The 19,534-nt window shown below is 52.7% G+C and overlaps 1 protein-coding gene across 2 annotated transcripts in view; it reads right to left on the minus strand.

Moving 5' to 3' along the window:
• Positions 1 to 18,980, minus strand: part of LOC146811663 (serine protease 27-like) — a 275,582-nt gene extending 256,602 nt beyond the window's left edge. For both annotated transcript variants that reach the window (XM_085618635.1, XM_085618636.1), the window contains exon 1: positions 18,784 to 18,980. In XM_085618635.1, the coding sequence (XP_085474761.1) occupies positions 18,784 to 18,823 (40 nt within the window). In that variant the 5' untranslated portion in view covers positions 18,824 to 18,980. The remainder of the gene's footprint in view (positions 1 to 18,783) is intronic.
• Positions 18,981 to 19,534: the final 554 nt, after the last annotated feature.

Below are 19,534 nucleotides of genomic sequence, written 5' to 3' on the forward strand. Positions count from 1 at the left end.
CAGAGCATGGTGTGGGGGCTGTACTTTCACAGATTAATGAAGAGGGCCTAGAACAACCTGTAGCCTTCCTTAGCAGGAGGTTACTTCCACAGGAACAGAGATGGAGTGCTATAGAGCGTGAGGCATTTGCTGTGGTCTGGGCACTGAAGAAGCTAAGACCATACCTGTTTGGGTCTCACTTCCGGGTTCAGACAGACCACAGGCCCCTCAGATGGGTGATGCATATGAGGGGTGAGAATCCAAAGCTGTTCAGGTAGTCCATTTCCCTACAGGGTATGGATTTCACGGTGGAACATCGCCCTGGTACAGATCACGCCAATGCTGACGGTCTGTCCAGATTTTTCCGCCTTAGTGATGAGGAACTAGCTGGGGTAGGGTAGTTCTCCCCACTTTTCAGCTGTAGGGGACACGTATTAGACCTGGCACCTTGGCGTGAGTCTCCCTTCCACTTTTTGTCGCTGTGCCTCATGTGTTTTTATGGTGTTGGCCGCTCAGAGCACTGTGCCACTGCCAACCAGTGCCACAGTGCAAGTGCTCCATATGTAAAATGTATATGTTGGTTGGAATCCATTATTGGCTTATTTGGTTTACTATCAGACGCCAGTAAAGTGCAACAGAAGTGCCAGGGCGTGTAAATGCAAATGACGCTGGTGGGCTCGCAGCACTGATTGTGCCACCCACAGAAGCGGCCTGGTAAAATGTGTCTAGGTCTGCCATTGCAGAACCTGCGTGCAGTCTGGTACTGACACGCTGACCGGGCAAGTGCACCCACTTGCCAGTCCCTAAACCTTCCCTTAACTTCATGTTAGTCACCCTTATGGTAGGCCCAAGGGCAGGGTGCGTTGTAAGCATAAGGTAGGACAAGCCCTGATGTGTGTGGCCTGTCCTAATAGTGAATTACAGCCATTTTCGTTTTTCACTATTGCAAGGCTACTCTGTTCTCATAGGCCAGAATGGGCTGTTAAGATTATTACATCCTATGATCCTACAAGGGCCCAGGGAACATGGTAGAAGATCGAGTTTAGTATGCCTGAACTCAGAATAATAAGGTACATCTTGTAGCAAGGTTTATTTTAATATTCAGCATTTGCAAATGCCACTTTTAGAAAGTTGGCATTTGCTGGCCTAACCATGTCAGCCCGTCTCTGCGCTGATGTGTATCTGCTGTCTGGCTTGTGTGAGTGACAGGGCTGGGGAATCCCAGAGGGCTAGGTAGCCTGGTGGTGAATAGAAAGATTGACCTGTAGATGGGTGGGAGGAGTACACCTGGACTCTGAATAGGGCTGTGCTCCGCCACCACAATGCCGGCTCCACCCCCTGTGGAGCGTCTGATGACTCTGCCCTGCACCTTGAAAGAAGAAGCCTGCATCGCGTCAACAAAGTGCTCCGGAACTGGACTAAACTAGGCAAGGGCCCCCCTGGCCTGGGAGAACAAAAGAATTGTAGTATAAATGTAGGAGCCCTGCTCCTAAGAAATCAGATCCTGTCCTGCCAAGAAGAAACCTCTGTCCAACGAGGAGGAACCGGGAAAGCTGCATGGAGGAGTACTGTTACTGACTTGGGGGATTGGCCTGCAGGGGTTGCCTTGCTGCTGAAGAAGAGGAAGAAAAGACCAAATAAACTTTTATTTTACTTGTGCTAAAGATCTCCAAGGGCTTGTGAGTGAGCTTGCCCCTTGAACGAAGTCCCAGGACCAGTGGACTTCACCGCCGTGAGAGAGCGTGGGAAAATGGATCATTTTCCAAGTAATCTTGAAGAGAACTGCTGTGTGCTATTCCCAATCGAAGCGTACCCCCCTGAAGCTTGCACCCGCTGTCCGGCCGAGCAAAGTGACTGAGGCCCCTCTACGAGGCGTAGCTCGTACCGCAAAGGAAGGTATCGTCCGGCCTGAGCAACGCGACTATCTGGCCCCTACGAGCTGTAGCTTGCACCGTAACGGAAGGACTGTGACTCGCAATCGCTTGTATCCCCCTGCGAACCGTACTGCCTGCATACGCTCCTTTCCCCTGCATTTGGGAAGGCTGCGGCGTGTGTTGTGGTCGCGTACGTCTGCCCTGTGTGGAGCGTACGAGTGTCCGCATCCTGCAGCTCGAATTCAAGGTTACCAGCGCACGGTACGGCGCGAACGCCGCAACAAGCTGGAAAGTGCTGTACGAACGCACCATCCCCCTGAGCCTCTACACCCAAGGTCCAACGTACCGTAGTACGCAACGCCAGGAAGACACCGCATCGCACATCGCACTCGATGCCTGCGCAGCCTTCGTGACGAAATCAACAAAGATACAGGTATTGTGCCAGATCTCACCGTAGGTTGTACGCTCCTTCTTGGAGCGCCTGCAGTGCGTGTGAGACCCGTTCCCAGCAGTTTACCGCGTACGAAGTGTACGGCCAGGAACAAAGTGCACAGAACTTGTAAACCTACGCTAAGCCAAGAACTCTTTTGCAAATTATTGTGGGCCCGTCTAAAACGTTATTACGTCTTGTGATAAGTCTGATTACATAAAACCGTATATTTTTGATAACCCAGTGTGGAGTCCATTTGTGGGGGTGTCATTGAATTATTGTATGTGGTCACAAATGCTTAACCATTACGCCTGAGATAACGCCTTGTCTGCTCGCAGGGGTTATTGTTAGAGTGCAACCCATTACCCTGACTGGAGGAAAGGTTCCATGCTTGACACAAGTACCGACCTGTGCTAACCAGAGAATCCGGATTCTAACAACCCCCTACACTGCCCGAACACCACTGCCCTAAACCCTGAAACACTATGCCCAGCAAGACCCCCTACACTGCCCGAACGGCACTGCTCTGCCCAAAACGCTGAAACACCGGCCACAGCATGACCCCCTACACAGCCCGAACACCACTACACTGTCCTAAACCCTAAAACACCATCTCCAGTACAACCCCCTATACTGCCCGAACACCACTGCACTGCCCTAAAACCCTGAAACACCAGCCCCAGCACGACCCCCTACACTGCCCGAACACCACTGCACTGCCCTAAACCCTGAAACACCAGCCCCAGAACGACCACCTACACTGCCCGAACACCACTGCACAGTCCTAAACCCTGAAACACCAGCCCCAGCATGACCTCCCACACTGTCCAAACACCACTTCACTGCCCTAAACCCTGTAACACCAGCCCCAGCACGACCCCTACACTGCCCGAACACCACTGCACTGCCCTGAACCCTGAAACACTAGCCCCAGCACAACCACCTACACTGCCTGAACCCCACTAGACTACCCTAAACCCTGAAACACCAGCCCCAGCATGACCCCCTACACTGCACGAATACCACTGCCCTAAAACCTGAAACACCACCCCCAGCAAGACCCCCTACACTGCCCGAACACCACTGCCCAAAATCTTGAAACAACACCCCCAGCACAACCCCCTACTCTGCCCAAACACCACTGCACTGCCCTAAACCCTGAAACACCACCCCATGCACAACCCTCTACACTGTCCGAACATCACTGCTCTGCCCTAAACCCTGAAACTTCACCACCAGCATGACCCCCTTCACTGCCCAAACACCACTGCACTGCCCTAAACCCTGAAAAACCACCCCCAGCACGATCCCCCAAACTGCCCGAACACCACTGCACTGCCCTAAACCCTGAAACACCATCCCCAGCAAGACCCCCTACACTGCCCGAACACCACTGCCCTAAACCCTGAAACACCACCCCCAGCAAGACCCCCAACACTGCCCGAAAACCACTGCATTGCCCTAAACCCTAAAACACCAACCCCTGCACGATCCCCTACACTGCCCGAACACCAATGCACTGCCCTAAAACCTGAAAGACCACCCCCTGCACGACCCCCTACACTGCCCGAACACCACTGCAGTGCCCTAAACCCTGAAACACCACCTCAGCAAGACCCCCTACACTGCCCGAACACCACTGCTCTGCCCTAAGCCCTGAAAGACCGCCCCCTGCATGACCCCCTACACTGCCTGAACACCAATGCACTGCCGTAAACCCTCAAAGACCACCCCCTACATGACCTTCTACACTGCCCGAACACCACTGCAGTGCCCTAAACCCTAAAACACCACTCCCAGCAAGACCCCCTACAGTGCCCGAACACCACTGCTCTGCCCTAAGCCCTGAAACACCACCCCACACATCCCTCGACACTGCCCGATCACGACTGCATGGCCCTAAACCCTGAAACACAAGCCCCAGCATGACCCCCTACACTGCCCGAACACCACTGCTCTGCCCTAAACCCTAAAATAGCAATCCAGCAGGACCCCCTACAATGCCCGAACACCACTGCACTGCCATTAACCCTGAAACACCAGCCCCAGACTGACCCCCTACACTCTCCGAACCCCACTGCACTGCCCTAATCCCTGAAACACCAGCCCCAGCATGAACCCTAAACTGCCTGAACCCCACTGCACTGCTCTATACCCTGAAACTTCATCCCTAGCTTGACCCCCAACACTGCCCGAAACCTCCTTGCACTGCCCTAAACCCTGAAACACCAGCACCTGCACAACCAACTACAATGCCCGAACACCACTGCACTGCCATAAACCCTGAAACACCACCCGCAGCATGACCCCCTACACTGCCCGAACACCACTGCACTGCCCTAAACCCTGAAACACCACCCCCTCCACGACCCCCTACACTGCCCGAACACCACTGCACTGCCCTAAACCCTGAAACACCAACCCTTGCACGACCCCCTACACTGCCCGAACACCACTGCCCTCAACCCTCAAACACCACCCCATGCACGACCCCCTACACTGCCCAAACACCACTGCACTGCTCAAAACCCTGAAACACCACCCCCTGCATGACCCCCTATACTTCCCGAACACCACTGCAGTGCCCTAAACCCTGAAACACCACCCTGCACACTGCCTTAAACCCTGAAACATCACCCCCAGCATGACCCCTTACACTTCCCGATCACCACTGCACTGCCCTTAAACCCTGAAACACCACCCTCAGCACGACCCCCTACACTGCACGAACACCACTGCACTGCCCTAAACCCTGAAAAACCACCCCCGCACACTGCCCTAAACCCTGAAATCCCACCCCCAACACGACCCCCTACACTGCCCGAACACCCCTGCACTGTTCTAAACCCTGAAACATCACCCCCCAGCCTGACCCCCTACACTGCCCAAACACCGATGCACTGCCCTAAACCCTGAAACACCACCCCCTGCACAATCCCCTAAACTGCCGAACACCACTGCACTGCCCTAATCCCTGAAACACCACCCCGCACACTGCCCCAAACCCTGAAACACCACCTCCCAGCACAACCCCCTACACTTTCCGAACACCACTGCACTGCCCTAAACCCTGAAACACCACCCCCCAGCACGACCCCCTACACTGCCCGAACACCACTGCACTGCCCTAAACCCTGAAACACTACCCCCAGCACTTCCCCCTACACTGCCCAAAGAACACTGCACTGCCCTAACCCATGAAACATCACCTCCAGCAAGACCCCCTAGACTACCAAATCAACATTGCCCTAAACCCTGAAATACCACGCCCAGCAAGACCCACCACATTGCCCGAACACCACTGCACTGTCCTAAACCCTGAAACACCTACACTAGGACAACCCCCTACACTGCCCAAACACCACTGCGCTGCCTAAAAACCCTGAAACACCAGCCCCAGCATGACCCCCTACACTGACTGAACACCACTGCACTGTCCTAAACCCTGAAACACCAGCCCCAATACAACCCCCTACACTACCCGAACACCACTGCACTGCCCTAAACACTGAAACACCAGCCAGCATGACCCCCTGCACTGCCTGAACACCACTGCATTATCCTAAACCCTGAAACACCAGCCCCACCACAACCCCCTACACTGCCCAAACACCACTGCGCTGCCCTAAACCCTGAAACACCAGTGTTAGAAATTGAATTTCTGGTTGACTGAGGCTTGCGCCAAAGCCAGGCAGAAACCACCACTCTAGTCAGGGCTGGGGAGTTACATGCCAATGATAACCCCTGCTCACCCCCTTGGTAGCTTGGCACGAGCAGTCAGGCTTATCCCGGAGGCAATGTGTAAAGCGTTTGCGCGCGCACGCAGCAACAACACCCAAGGCCCCCCACAAAAGAAACTCCACACAAGGTAATATATAAAAATAGCCTTTGTATTATACCAAACACATTAGATAATATTCACACCAATTACACTGTGCCAACTGGCACTGGGCAGAATTTACAGGGGACTATTTACACAAGACAGGGCCACATGGACCACTGTCAGCTTTAGCACAAATCACCAATTGTAAATTTAGAAAGGTAGAACAAATAATAAATGTAGCGCACAACCAGTAACCACTGGTAAAAGGTAAGTGTACCCTACGCAATCCCTAAACACCTTAGGTATACATCACGCAGGGGGCCATGAACTCACTAGCATAATTTCTACTAGCAAAATAATCTCCTATGCATAAACACAGTTTAGGAATGAAAATAGCATAAAGGCAGTGCGCAGGCGCAAAAGTACACATGTAAAAGTCACCATTTACCCTAGGTGAGGGCACAACACAGGGAAACTGTCCCCGGGCCAACCTGGCTTCTCAGGGGCTCAAACGCCCTTTGTCCAAATGTCAGGGCTGGGCTGCCAACGCAGCCAAGGCAAAGCGCAAAAGGTGCAGGGCGCAGGGCACCACCTAAACGTTGCAGCTGCCCACTAAGTGATGGGCAGCTCTGACGGAACCTGGCACCGGTGTGGCTCTTGAGCCCTCTCCGGGCTCTGGAATGCCCAGAACAGCGTGGGAGCCTCGTGGGCTCTAAATCGGCAAAAGAAATATGCCCCAGTCACGTTGGAGCCTCATGGGCTCGACAACAAACACTGCGCAGGGCTGGAGCCACCTAGACTCTGGGAATAACTGTGTCACGTTGGAGCGCACTAGCACTCTAAAACAAATAATGCCCGGCGTGGGAGCCTTTTCTGGCTCTTTAACAAACAGTGCCCCCAACCGTTGGAGTCCCACTCGGGGGACCCTTTAACAATAATGATGGCCCCTTCGTTGGACCGCACTAGCGCTCTAGGATAATAAAGACCCTCCTGGGGCGAAGGGGCGCTCACTTCAGTGGTGCCCCCGTTGGAGCGGCCCGCAACAGCGGTGCCGCTGTGGGGAACAGGGGGCAGAGACCACAACCACGTGGAGTCCCGCTTACCTGGGACTCCCACATTGTCTCCGCAAGGTCCTTCTCCCGGGCGCCGGCTTCCACGGAGGCCGGGCAGCAGCGTCGCGCTGCCTCGCTGCCTCCTCTCCTCACCGGCGGCGGTTGGGGCGTCTGTAAGAGCGGGGTAGGCTCCCGCCTGGCTCCTCGGTGGCTGCGGGGCTCTCCTTCGGGACAGCCTGGAGGGAGCCGGATGTGCACGTCCCAGAGCGGGGTGGGCTCCCGCCTGGGTCTTCTCCTGGGGCCACGCTGGGACTGGCTGCCCCGTGCAGCTCCTGATTGGCCAGATTACGACGCCTGTCTTCCGGGTCATGCCGACAGCGGCCCGGCGGGAGGTCCTCTCCTCTTCTCACACCGAAGCATGGGGTGGGCTCCCACCTTCGTTTCAAAGGCAATTAATAAAATAAGCGGAGTAGGCACCCGCAAGAGCACCGCAATGCGGGGTGGGCTCCCACTCAAAAGGGGCACAAATCGGGGGAATCCCACACGGTGCAGCTTCGTGCAGCAGGCACCCACCGTCCTCCACAGCCACTGCCACAAATAAAGCGTTTCTCTCACAAGAAGGCAAAATAAAGCGCTCTTCCAGGCGCTAGGTTCAGGCAAGGTCCAGAAAAAGGCTTTAGATTCAGGGGGGCAAAGACTGGGCCCAGGGGCCAGCTCACAGGGCCCTCCAGCAGGGAGGCAATCCCTAGTCGCGGTCTCTCATGGCGTCCAGCAGCAGCAGGTCCCCCTCAAGTTAGGATCAATAGAACCACATACATGGGGTCACAGCCCCTTTTTATACACAGGTTTCCTTTGTTTCAAGGTGCAGGGAAGGGGCGAACCAGATGCAACTGGTTCCTGAGCACTTTGTTTTGCTCAGCCCCTCTCCCTATTCACAGAACAGGCCAGGGTCATCAGTCGCACCACAGTGGGCGGAGCCAGCATTGTGTGGGGAAAGCCCAGCCCTATTCAGGTCCCAGGTGTACTCCTCCCACCCATCTGGCTGCTGACCTCCCCATTCACCACTGGGTGACTCATCCTGACTCTGGGGATTCCCTAGCCCATCACATGACCTCAGCCAGCCAATCGCCAGACAAGGCACTCATCTCACACTGCACACAGAAATGCCAACTTCTAGAAGTGGCACTTCCACACTAGGTACATTGACACCGCACACATCATCGCGCAGCATTCCCTCTCACGAGCTCGCACATACCAAACTCGGCACTGCACTCCCCACGCATCAGGAAGTACCAGGGACACACACATTCCCCATTCATTCCTATGGGAGGGCAGGTCAGTCTCACTAAACCATACACAGAGCGCCTGCACTTTCCACTGGGACACAGTGTGAAAGCGCCTAGAGGCCTAAAACCACCAGTACCCCATAGGGAAAAAGCTAATATACTCGCAAAAAGTTTAGGGGTGAGCCTGCCAGAAAGGCCAAGTCCAACAACCAGCCCCAGCACGACCACCTACACTGCCCAAACACAACTGCACTGCCCTAAACCCTGAAACACCAGCCCCAGCACGACCCCCTACACTGCCCGAATACCACTGCCCTAATCCCCGAAACACCACTTCCAGCAAGACCCCCTACACTGCCCGAACACCTCTGCCCTAAACCTTGAAAAAACACCCCCAGCACGACCCCCTACTCTGCCCGAACACCACTGCATTGCCCTAAACCCTGAAACACCAGCCCCAGCACAACCCCCTGCACTGCCCGAACACCACTGCACTGCCCTAAACCCTGAAACACCAGCCCCAGCATGACCACCTACACTGCCCGAACACCACTGCACTGTCCTAATCCCTGAAACACAGTACCAGCACGACCCCCTACATTGCCCGAAGACCGCTGCCCTAATCCCAGAAACACCACCCACAGCAAGACCCCATACACTGCCTGAACACCACTGCCCTAAATCTTGAAACAAAACCCCCAGCACAACACCCTACTCTGCCCAAACACCACTGCACTGCCCTAAACCCTGAAACACCAGCCCCAGAACGACCACCTACACTGCCCGAACACCACTGCACTGTCCTAAACCCTGAAACACCAGCCCCAGCATGACCTCCTACACTGTCCAAACACCACTGCACTGCCCTAAACCCTGTAACACCAGCCCCAGCACGACCCCTACACTGCCCGAACACCACTGCACTGCCCTGAACCCTGAAACACCAGCCCCAGCACAACCACCTACACTGCCTGAACACCACTAGACTGCCCTAAACCCCAAAACACCAGCCCCAGCATGACCCCCTACACTGCACGAATACCACTGCCTTAAAACCTGAAACACAACCCCCAGCAAGACCCCCTACACTGCCCGAACACCACTGCACTGCCCTAAACCCTGAAACACCATCCCCAGCAAGACCCCCTACACTGCCCGAACACCACTGCCCTAAACCCTGAAACACCACCCCCAGCAAGACCCCCAACACTGCCCGATAACCACGGCACGGCCCTAAACCCTGAAACACCAGCCCCAGCACGACCCCCCTACACTGCCCGAACACCACTGCTCTGCCCTAAACCCTAAAATAGCAATCCAGCAGGACCCCCTACAATGCCCGAACACCACTGCACTGCCCTAAACCCTGAAACACCAGCCCCAGAACGACCACCTACACTGCCCGAACACCACTGCACTGTCCTAAACCCTGAAACACCAGCCCCAGCATGACCTCCTACACTGTCCAAACACCACTGCACTGCCCTAAACCCTGTAACACCAGCCCCAGCACGACCCATACACTGCCCGAACACCACTGCACTGCCCTGAACCCTGAAACACCAGCCCCAGCACAACCACCTACACTGCCTGAACACCACTAGACTGCCCGAAACCCCAAAACACCAGCCCCAGCATGACCCCCTACACTGCACGAATACCACTGCCCTAAACCCTGAAACACCAGCCCCAGCACGAACCCTAAGCTGCCTGAAACCCACTGCACTGCCCTATACCCTGAAACTTCACCCCCAGCACGACCCCCTACACTGCCCAAAACCTCACTGCACTGCCCTAAACCCTGAAACATAAGCCCCTGCACGACCCCCTGCACAGCCGAAACACCACTGCACTGCCCTAAACCCTGAAACACCAGCCCCAGCACGACCCCCTAGACTACCTGAACACAACTGCACTGCCCTAAACCCTGAAACACCAGCACCTGCACAACCAACTACACTGCCCAAACACCACTGCACTGCCATAAACCCTGACACACCACCCGCAGCATGACCCCCTACACTGCCCGAACACCACTGCACTGCACTAAACCCTGAAACACCACGCCTCCACGACCCCCTACACTGCCCGAACACCACTGCACTGCCCTAAACCCTGAAACACCAACCCTTGCACGACCCCCTACATTGCCCGAACACCACTGCCCTAATCCCTCAAACACCACCCCATGCACGACCCCCTACACTGCCCAAACACCACTGTGCTGCTCAAAACCCTGAAACACCACCCCCTGCATGACCCCCTATACTTCCCGAAAACCACTGCACTGCCCTAAACCCTGAAACACCACCCTCCTGCATGACCCCCTACACTGCCCAAACACCACTGTACTGCCCTAAACCCTGAAACACCACCCCACATACTGCCCCAAACCCTGAAACACCACCCCCAGCACGACCCCTTACACTTCCCGATCACCACTGCACTGCCCTAAACCCTGAAACACCACCCCCCAGCACGACCCCCTACACTGCACGAACACCACTGCACTGCCCTAAACCCTGAAAAACCACCCCCGCACACTGCCCTAAACCCTGAAACCCCACCCCCAGCACGACCCCCTACACTGCCAGAACACCCCTGCACTATTCTAAACCCTGAAACATCACCCCCCAGCGCGACCCCCTACACTGCCCAAACACCGATGCACTGCCCTAAACCCTGAAACACCACACCCTGCACAACCCCCTAAACTGCCGAACACCACTGCACTGCCCTAAACCCTGAAACACCACCCCGCACACTCCCCCAAACCCTGAAACACCACCCCCCCAGCACAACCCCCTACACTGCCCAAAGAACACTGCACTGCCCTAACCCATGAAACATCACCTCCAGCAAGACCCCCTCGACTGCCAAATCAACACTGCCCTAAACCTTGAAACACCACGCCCAGCAAGACCCACTACATTGCCCGAACACCACTGCACTGCCCTAAACCCTGAAACATCTCCACTAGCACAGCCCCCTACACTGCCCGAACACCACTGCTCTGCCCAAATCCGTGAAACACCAGCCCCAATACAACCCCCTACACTGCCCGAACACCACTGCACTGCCCTAAACACTGAAACACCAGCCAGCACGACCCCTTACACTGCCTGAACACCACTGCATTACCCTAAACCCTGAAACACCAGAACCAGCACAACCCCCTACACTGCCCAAACACCACTGTGCTGCCCTAAACCCTGAAACACCAGCCCCAGCACGATCACCTCCACTGCCCAAACACCACTGCACTGACCTAAACCCTAAACATCAGCCCCAGCACGACCCCCTACACTGCCCGAAGACCACTGCCCTAATCCCCGAAACACCACTTCCAGGAAGTCCCCCTACACTGCCCGAACACCACTGCCCTAAACCTTGAAACAACACCCCCAGCACGACCCCCTACTCTGCCCGAACACCACAGCACTGCCCTAAACCCTGAAACACCTGCCCCAGCACAACTCCCTGCACTGCCCGAACACCACTGCACTGCCCTAAACCCTGAAACACCAGCCCCAGCACGACCACCTACACTGCCCGAACACCACTGCACTGCCCTAAGCCCTGAAACACCAGTACCAGCACGACCCCCTACATTGCCCGAAGACCATTGCCCTATTCCCCGATACACCACCCCCAGCAAGACCCCATACACTGCCCAAACACCACTGCCCTAAACCTTTAAACAAAACCCCCAGCATGACACCCTACTCTGCCCGAACACCACTGCACTGCTCTAAACCCTGAAACACCAACCCCAGCACGATCCCCTACATTGCCCAAACACCTCTGCTCTGCCCTAAACCCTGAAACACCACCCACAGCAAGACCCCCTACTCTGGCCGAACACCACTTCTCTGCCCTAAACCCTGAAACACCACCACCAGCAAGTCCCCCTACACTGCCCGAACACCACTGCACTGCCCAAACCCTGAAACACTAGCCCCAGCACTACCCGCTACACTGCCCGAACACCACTGCACTCCCCAAAACTCTGAAACACCAGCCCCGCACAACCCCCTACACTACCCGAACACCGCTGCACTGCCCTAAACCCTGAAACACCACCCCCATCATGACCCCATACACTGGTCGAACACCACTGCCCTGCCCTAAACCCTGAAACATCACCCTCAGCAAGACCCCCTACACTGTCCAAACACCACTGCCCTAAACCATCAAACACCACCCCTGCACAACCCCCTACACTGCCCGGACACCACTGCCCTAAACCATCAAAAACCACCCCAGCATGACCCCCTATACTGCCCGAATACCACTGCCCTAAACCCTGAAACACCACCCCCACCACGACCCCCTAGACTGCTCGAACACCACTGCACTGCACTAAACCCTGAAACACCACCCCCAGCACGACCCCCTACACTGCCCGAACACCACTGCACTGCCCTAAACCACCGCCCCAGCACGACCCCCTACACTGCCCGAACACCTCTGCACTGCCCTAAACCCTAATACACCACACCAAGCACGACCCCCTACACTGCCCGAACACCACTGCACTGCCCTAAACCCTAAAACACCACCCCCAGTACGACCCCCTCCACTACCCAAACACCACTGCCCACAAAGCCAAGGCCCAAAGCAAGTGGAATGCACCTAAGGTGTGGCAGAGAAGGCAGCACGGGAACACAAGGGCCACGGCAAAGAACCCACAGAAGCCAGCGAACAGCGAATTGCACAGAACACGACACAGGATTATCGCCACACGCCAAAAGAGGCTCCCGCAAAGCCCACAGCAACATGCAGCCCCAGGAGGACACACAACCAGGCACCAAGCAGGCCTTAACCACCACAATGACCAAGAGCAGAAGAGAGCAGTGGCAGCCCAGATGAAGAGGACAAAGACACACGCCAGAAGCCCTGGGACAAACACCCGACACCCCCAGGCTCCCCAGTGGCAGAGCCCCAATGCGTGGAAGGCAGAGAAGAGCGTGCTGCGCAAGCAGGAGGCCGCGGAGACAAGCCTCCCGCAGCACCAGACAATGCATGCAACCGCCGTCGCGAGAACCAGAAGGGCAGCCCACCAGCAGGTGCCCCCCAAAGAGACATCCCCAAAACAGCAGCGAATCAGCAAGTGGGCCAGTGATAGGAGAAGCTGGCGCCTCCATCAGAGCCAGCACCCCGTAGCGCATCGCAGGCACACAAAAAGCACAGGACAGTCTGTCACTGAACCCCCACGACACAAACTGCATCTCCAGGCAGTGAAATGAAGGGTCCGGTACAGTCTGGTAACGAGTACCGGCACATCCTCATTTGGAGAGGGGCAATACCTACATTTCAAAAATGACATAATGTGTACAACAGAACAGCACCGGCACTTCTCAGAAACAAGCAGGCACCCTGGATCAGAGTACCCATACTCCAATTTTACCATTACAAGCACCGTTTCCAGGCCACATGGAGTGAGATGCAAGGGGGAAAAAAGAACAAGTCAAACCCGAGGCGACACCAAGCAGCCAACTAGAAGACCAAACGGTGCCGAAACCCAGGACCGAACCGGCGACTAGCAGAACAGCAGGCGAATGATCCCCAAACCGAGCGAACACGGCCAGCCTGTCCAGGACATACCCAGATGCAGAGGGCACGAGAAAAAAAACAAGTGCAGAATGCAGAGGGGACGCCGAGGCTCAACCCGGCTCTCCGGCATCAGCAGCTGTAGCCTGCATTGGGACTGCAAAGACGAGTAACACAATAGACCGCTACGCGAGACTTACTCAGGAGGGAGACCAGGAGGCTACGAGACCCGTACAAGGCACACCCAGCCTGCATTGGGAATGCAAAGAAGGGTAACAAAATAGACCGCTGCACAAGACTTACCCGGGAGGGGGACCGGGAGGCTGTGAGACCCGAACAAGACCCCCCACACATCAGCCCAAGGCTCACCACAGGAACCACGCCAGGGCCGGGTAGACAGCCAGGAGTCAACCGCAGCGCGTCGTCCTCCCAGCCAGGACCCAGGAAGACGCTCCCCATGACCCGGAAGAGATCCGGAGGCCGGCCCACCAGCTGCAAAGGGCCAGCCGGCATCCAAGAGTCCACTGCCACAAAGAAACCAGCCTCCCAGCAAGCCCGGCAGGCCAGGAGGCAGGTCAGGAGGCAGGACAGCAGACACCCCGACCGAACAGCCAGGAAGCTGGATGGGGAGCACCAAGGGAGGCAAGCCACTCAAGCCCAGCAGGAGCAGCACCAGCAACCGCTGCAACCTTCTGTCGACAGACAGAAAAAAAGAACAGGCGGAAAACTGGGTAAGTACTCCTTATGTACTCCCGGTGGGAGGGGCGGGGTTAGAGTCCAGCATTCCTCTGCTCTTTTTTTCTGTCGGGAGATAGTTATCTCCACTTGTTTAAGAATGGGACGAGGACATAAGGGACCAGGGGGTAATGTGAAGCAAGGAAGGAATTCAGACGTTACTTGTATATACCCACACCTGCATAACGTTCAGGAGATATATGTTGAAACGAATTAATTAGACATCTTTTATGAAAAAATTTTGTTATTGTATAATCTCCTCGTTTTCGCTTTTACCCCACAAAAGATAAACCAGGGGTTATTTTCCGTTACGGATCATGCTGTTTGAGCACTTTAGCTGTGGGTGAGCTGAAAAAGCGTATAGTGGTGATAATTCCTTCTTTTGGGACGCATCACATGATTTCCTTGCACTATATGGCTCCTGTTGCTGCTAGGCTATATGTTTGATTTATCAGGCGATGGAACTTTGTTACTGATTTACACCATGAAACACCACAATTGTGTTGCATTTTGGCAAATTTCTGTGTGCATGAATACATCATTTCTCGCCTTACTGATCTGTCCTACATCAGTTGTCCGCCATTTGACACTTGGAAGGAACGGCTGAATTTTACTAAGGTAGGAATGGACATTATGCTCTAGGAACTTTGGGGCATATCAACAAGGGCTTTATCCCTGCTTTTTTGGCTTTAAAAGCCAAAAAAGCAGAGATAAAACTAGCGCCCTATCAACAACAGGGTGCTAACATGCAAATTTGCATGCTAGCACCCTTTTACTCTATGCTTCCCCTTGCATCTCTAATGAGATGCAAAGGGGGCGTTCCAGAGTAAAATAATAGGAGAAATGTCGCTAAGCGACATTTCTCCTATTATCAAGAATGTCGCTAACCCTGTTAGAGACAAAAAAAGCAGCGCTAACCGCGGTTAACGCTGCTTTTTTACGTCTGGTATTTTTCTGACTTAGCCATGATATCCTATGGAAGGAGGATATCATGGCTAAGTTTGCCTGTCCCTATCAACAAGGTAACGTGAGATTATCGCTGGGTTTCCAGCGATAATCTCACGTTAGCCTGTTAGCGTGAGTATTTTTATCGCTATTGAGATAAGCGTTGCTAATAGCACGCTATCTCAGCGATAAAAATTCACGCTAGCCGGCGATAATTATCCTAGCGCTAAGTGAGCTTAGAGATAATTATCGCCGGTTGTAGTTGATTTGCCCCGTAGTAAGTGCAACATGCTCTTTATTGATGCCTCTTGTCGCTCGTCCATTTTCTTTCCCTTCTGTTTCAATATTTGAAGTCTTAGTTCTATTATTAGCGTTTTAATATCTTACCTTGTATATTTATAGTATATTTGTTGTGCTTTATAGTTTTCAATAAAATATTTTCAACTCAAAAAACTCATTCTTACAACAAGCCTGCAATGCATTATTGACTCTGTATAGCGCCATGACACTACAGTGACACTGTACAGAACTCCACAAGATTCATTGGTTTAATACACAAATCTCACAGCAAAACCCACTCCTGCTATACCATATTTCAATGCCCAAGCAGGTAACAAAACAGGAACCAAAACGTGCTTTCTTAGATGCACAAAAATGGTCGTAATCAAAGGCATCGATTGATTTAAATTGACCTTGATATGTTTTTAAAAATATGAAGCATGGAAAGTAGCAAATCAACGAGAAGATTAGAGAAATCAAAGAAAATAAATAACCCACCCCCAATAGCAATGAGCAGCGGAATGTGTCATTGCCTGATCCGGAAGTCTACATCAAGGGGTTTTAAAAAAGATCTTGACGCAAGCTGAACTGTGCAGCAAATTTGCAAACTCATTTGTGGTTGTTAAACATCTTTGAGAAATGCTTTGATTTGCTCGACAAAGTCAACTTTAAAGTGAGGCTACCCTTGTAGAATGGCTTTATAATGCATAGATGCCTGCAATATATATGTAAAAACCTGTCTCTAATTGTCTTACTTCAGTCTATTCACCTGTAATAAAACAAAATGATGCTCTACTGTAATAACTTATTATAGTTAAGTTGGGAGATCACAATGCCTGCAGCCACACCCTGTAGAATTGTGAAAAACAGGTTATGCAGCCTACTTATCCTTCTCTTTATACAATCAAAGGCAGGCTCTTTCTTTCAGAACCATGTTTCCTCGAAAGGAGCGCTTATTTGCAGAAAAATGTCAGTAATTTAATATTTTGTCATGGCTGGAGATTATTACAAAAAAGCAGGAGTCTCTCTATTACTATACAGTCTGAACTATATCTGTCTTTGAAAGTGACCAACATGAGACTAGTTACGTATTAGTCAGAAATTCCTAGCTGTATATTGGGTAGTTTAATGCTGCATTACATAGACAGCTCTTATTCTACATATCTGCAACTATACCATCTATTTTAGGTGAAACAGAAAAGGGACACAGATTTAAGGTTGTTGAGGAAATGTTACTGATGTGTCCATATAGTATAAGGAATAAAGTATTCCCAGATGTAAATTAAAAAGAAATTCCAAATCCCTCGCATTCCACTACCTTCTAAAGGCGCTCAGCCTGTGTCCACTTGTTTCAAGAAGGTTGTGGATCTCCTCTGTCACTTACAATATCCTTGTAATGTAATGTATGTCAGAGCAATATCTCTCATGTAGGGCCTCTTGGCATTCAAAGCAAACACAGGGCCTCAGGGCTGGGATGCGAAATAACATTCTCTCAGGAAAAAGGTAATGTTCACCACACATAGAACAGAGTAGGCACTTCAAACAAGCTGCCCATTCGTCTCCAGGGCATTTGTGTGGTTTACCATTTCAGCAGGGCTTAGGGCTGCTTTGGGGGGATTTTTCAGTCTATCTTGCCATAAAAGCAAAAGTTGTTCCCCAGCCTGCCACTGTATTGTGCCTCATTTAGCTTGTATAACCAGGCTGTGCCCAGAGGAATATGAACAAAAAGTGTTTGTGAGCGCAGTTAAAAAGAGCTCAAACCTGTGTCTCGTTGAAGGAGCTACAAACTTTTACCTGTGCCTGGGTGAAGGAGCTACAAACTCTTGCCTGCACCTTGGCGACGGAGCAACAAACTCATAAAAACCCTTCTCTGTGCCTAGGTGAAGGAGCTACAAACTCCTACAAAGTTTCGCCTGGGTAAAGGAACTACAAACTCTTACAAACCCTCACCTGTGCCTCGGCGAAGGAGCTACAAACTCTTACCTGTGCTTAGGAGAAGAAGCTAAAACTTTTACAAACTTAAAATGTGGCTTGGCGAAGGAGCTGCAAACTGTTACCCGTGCCTAGGTGAAGGAGCTACAAACTCTTACCTGTGCCTTGGTGAGGGAGCTACAAACTCTTACCTGTGTCTACCCAAAGGAGTTGCAAGCTCTACCAAACCCTTACTTGTGTTACAAACTCTTACCTGCGCTTAGGTGAAGGACCTACAAACTCTTACCTGTGCCCAGCTAAAGGAGCTATAAACTGTTTCAAACCCTTACTTGTGTTACAAACTCTTACCTATGCCTAGGTGAAGGAGATACAAACTCTTACTTGTGCCTAGGTGAAGGACATACACTTACCTGTGTTTTGGTGAAGAAGCTAATGCTCTTACAAACTCTTACCTGTGCCCAGCTAAAGGAGCTACAAACTCTTCCAAACCCTTACTTGTGTTATAAACTTTTACGTGTGCCTAGGTGAAGGAACTACAAACTCTTACCTGTGCCTAGGTGAAGGAATTGCAAACAGTTAAGACCTGTGCTTTGGTAAAGAAGCTAAAACTCTTACAAACTCTTACCTGTGCCTGGATGAAGGAGCCACAAACTCTTACCTGTGCCTAGATAAAGGAGCTACAAACTCCTACCTGTGCATAGAAGGAGCCACAAACTCTTACCTGTGCCTAGATAAAAGAGCTACAAACTCCTACCTGTGCATAGAAGGAGCCACAAGCTCTTAACTGTGCCTACCTGTGCCTAGGTGAAGAAGGAGCTACAACTCTTACCTGTGCCTAGGCAAAGGATAAGCAAAATCTTAACATGTGCGCAAGTGAAGGTGGGCACAGACTTACCTGTGCAGAGGACCGCAATCAGCGAGGCTGGTACTGCCATCTCCTCTTTCCTATGGTCCCGTCTGCCTCAGGTACAACAATTGGTCTGATCAGCTGTTTAAACCCTCGACGCTGAGCAGGAAGATGTGCAGCGAGCCGGTAGACAGTGCCCCAAGAAATGGTTGCTGTAGAGATGAGAGGCCACAGAAGTATGACGTGGAAACAGCTCTTTCCTAGAAGGAAGCTGTGCATGATATTTTGATGACAGCTGCCCAACTATGTAAACAATAGGAACTGGCTGTGGCTAGAGACAGGTACAGACACCTGGCAGGGCCTAAGACCGCTGAAAACAAATGTACTAGTGCAGGCGAGGCTGAGCCAGTGAGAGCTGACCACTCATGTTTTCCATTCCATCTAATGTGACTTGCAGAGTTGTTTTTATAAACCTGTTTAGCGGCAGAGAGGAGCAGAAGAATGCTACACCTAAACAAACCCAACCGCGCTCACCTTGGATTACGCCGTGATGGTTCGAGAGCAATGATTAAGGGTTTAGGCATTGAGTCTTTTTTCCATCATATGTTAACCCCTGCGTGAAGGGCAGACCCCCCCAGGGTAGTGTGCCATATTTTATTCTGCGTCACGAGGCTCGGTCCCTGCAGCGAGGTGTCTCCCTTTACATCTGATGGTGGAGAAGGGGGCAGTCGTGAAACCAAGGCAGCACTGCATTTAAAATAACGAATATTTACTCAGCCAGCCGTTCAAAGGGCCCATG

This window comes from Triturus cristatus, chromosome 7, assembly GCF_964204655.1.
Source record: "Triturus cristatus chromosome 7, aTriCri1.1, whole genome shotgun sequence".
NCBI classification, from domain to species: domain Eukaryota; kingdom Metazoa; phylum Chordata; class Amphibia; order Caudata; family Salamandridae; genus Triturus; species Triturus cristatus.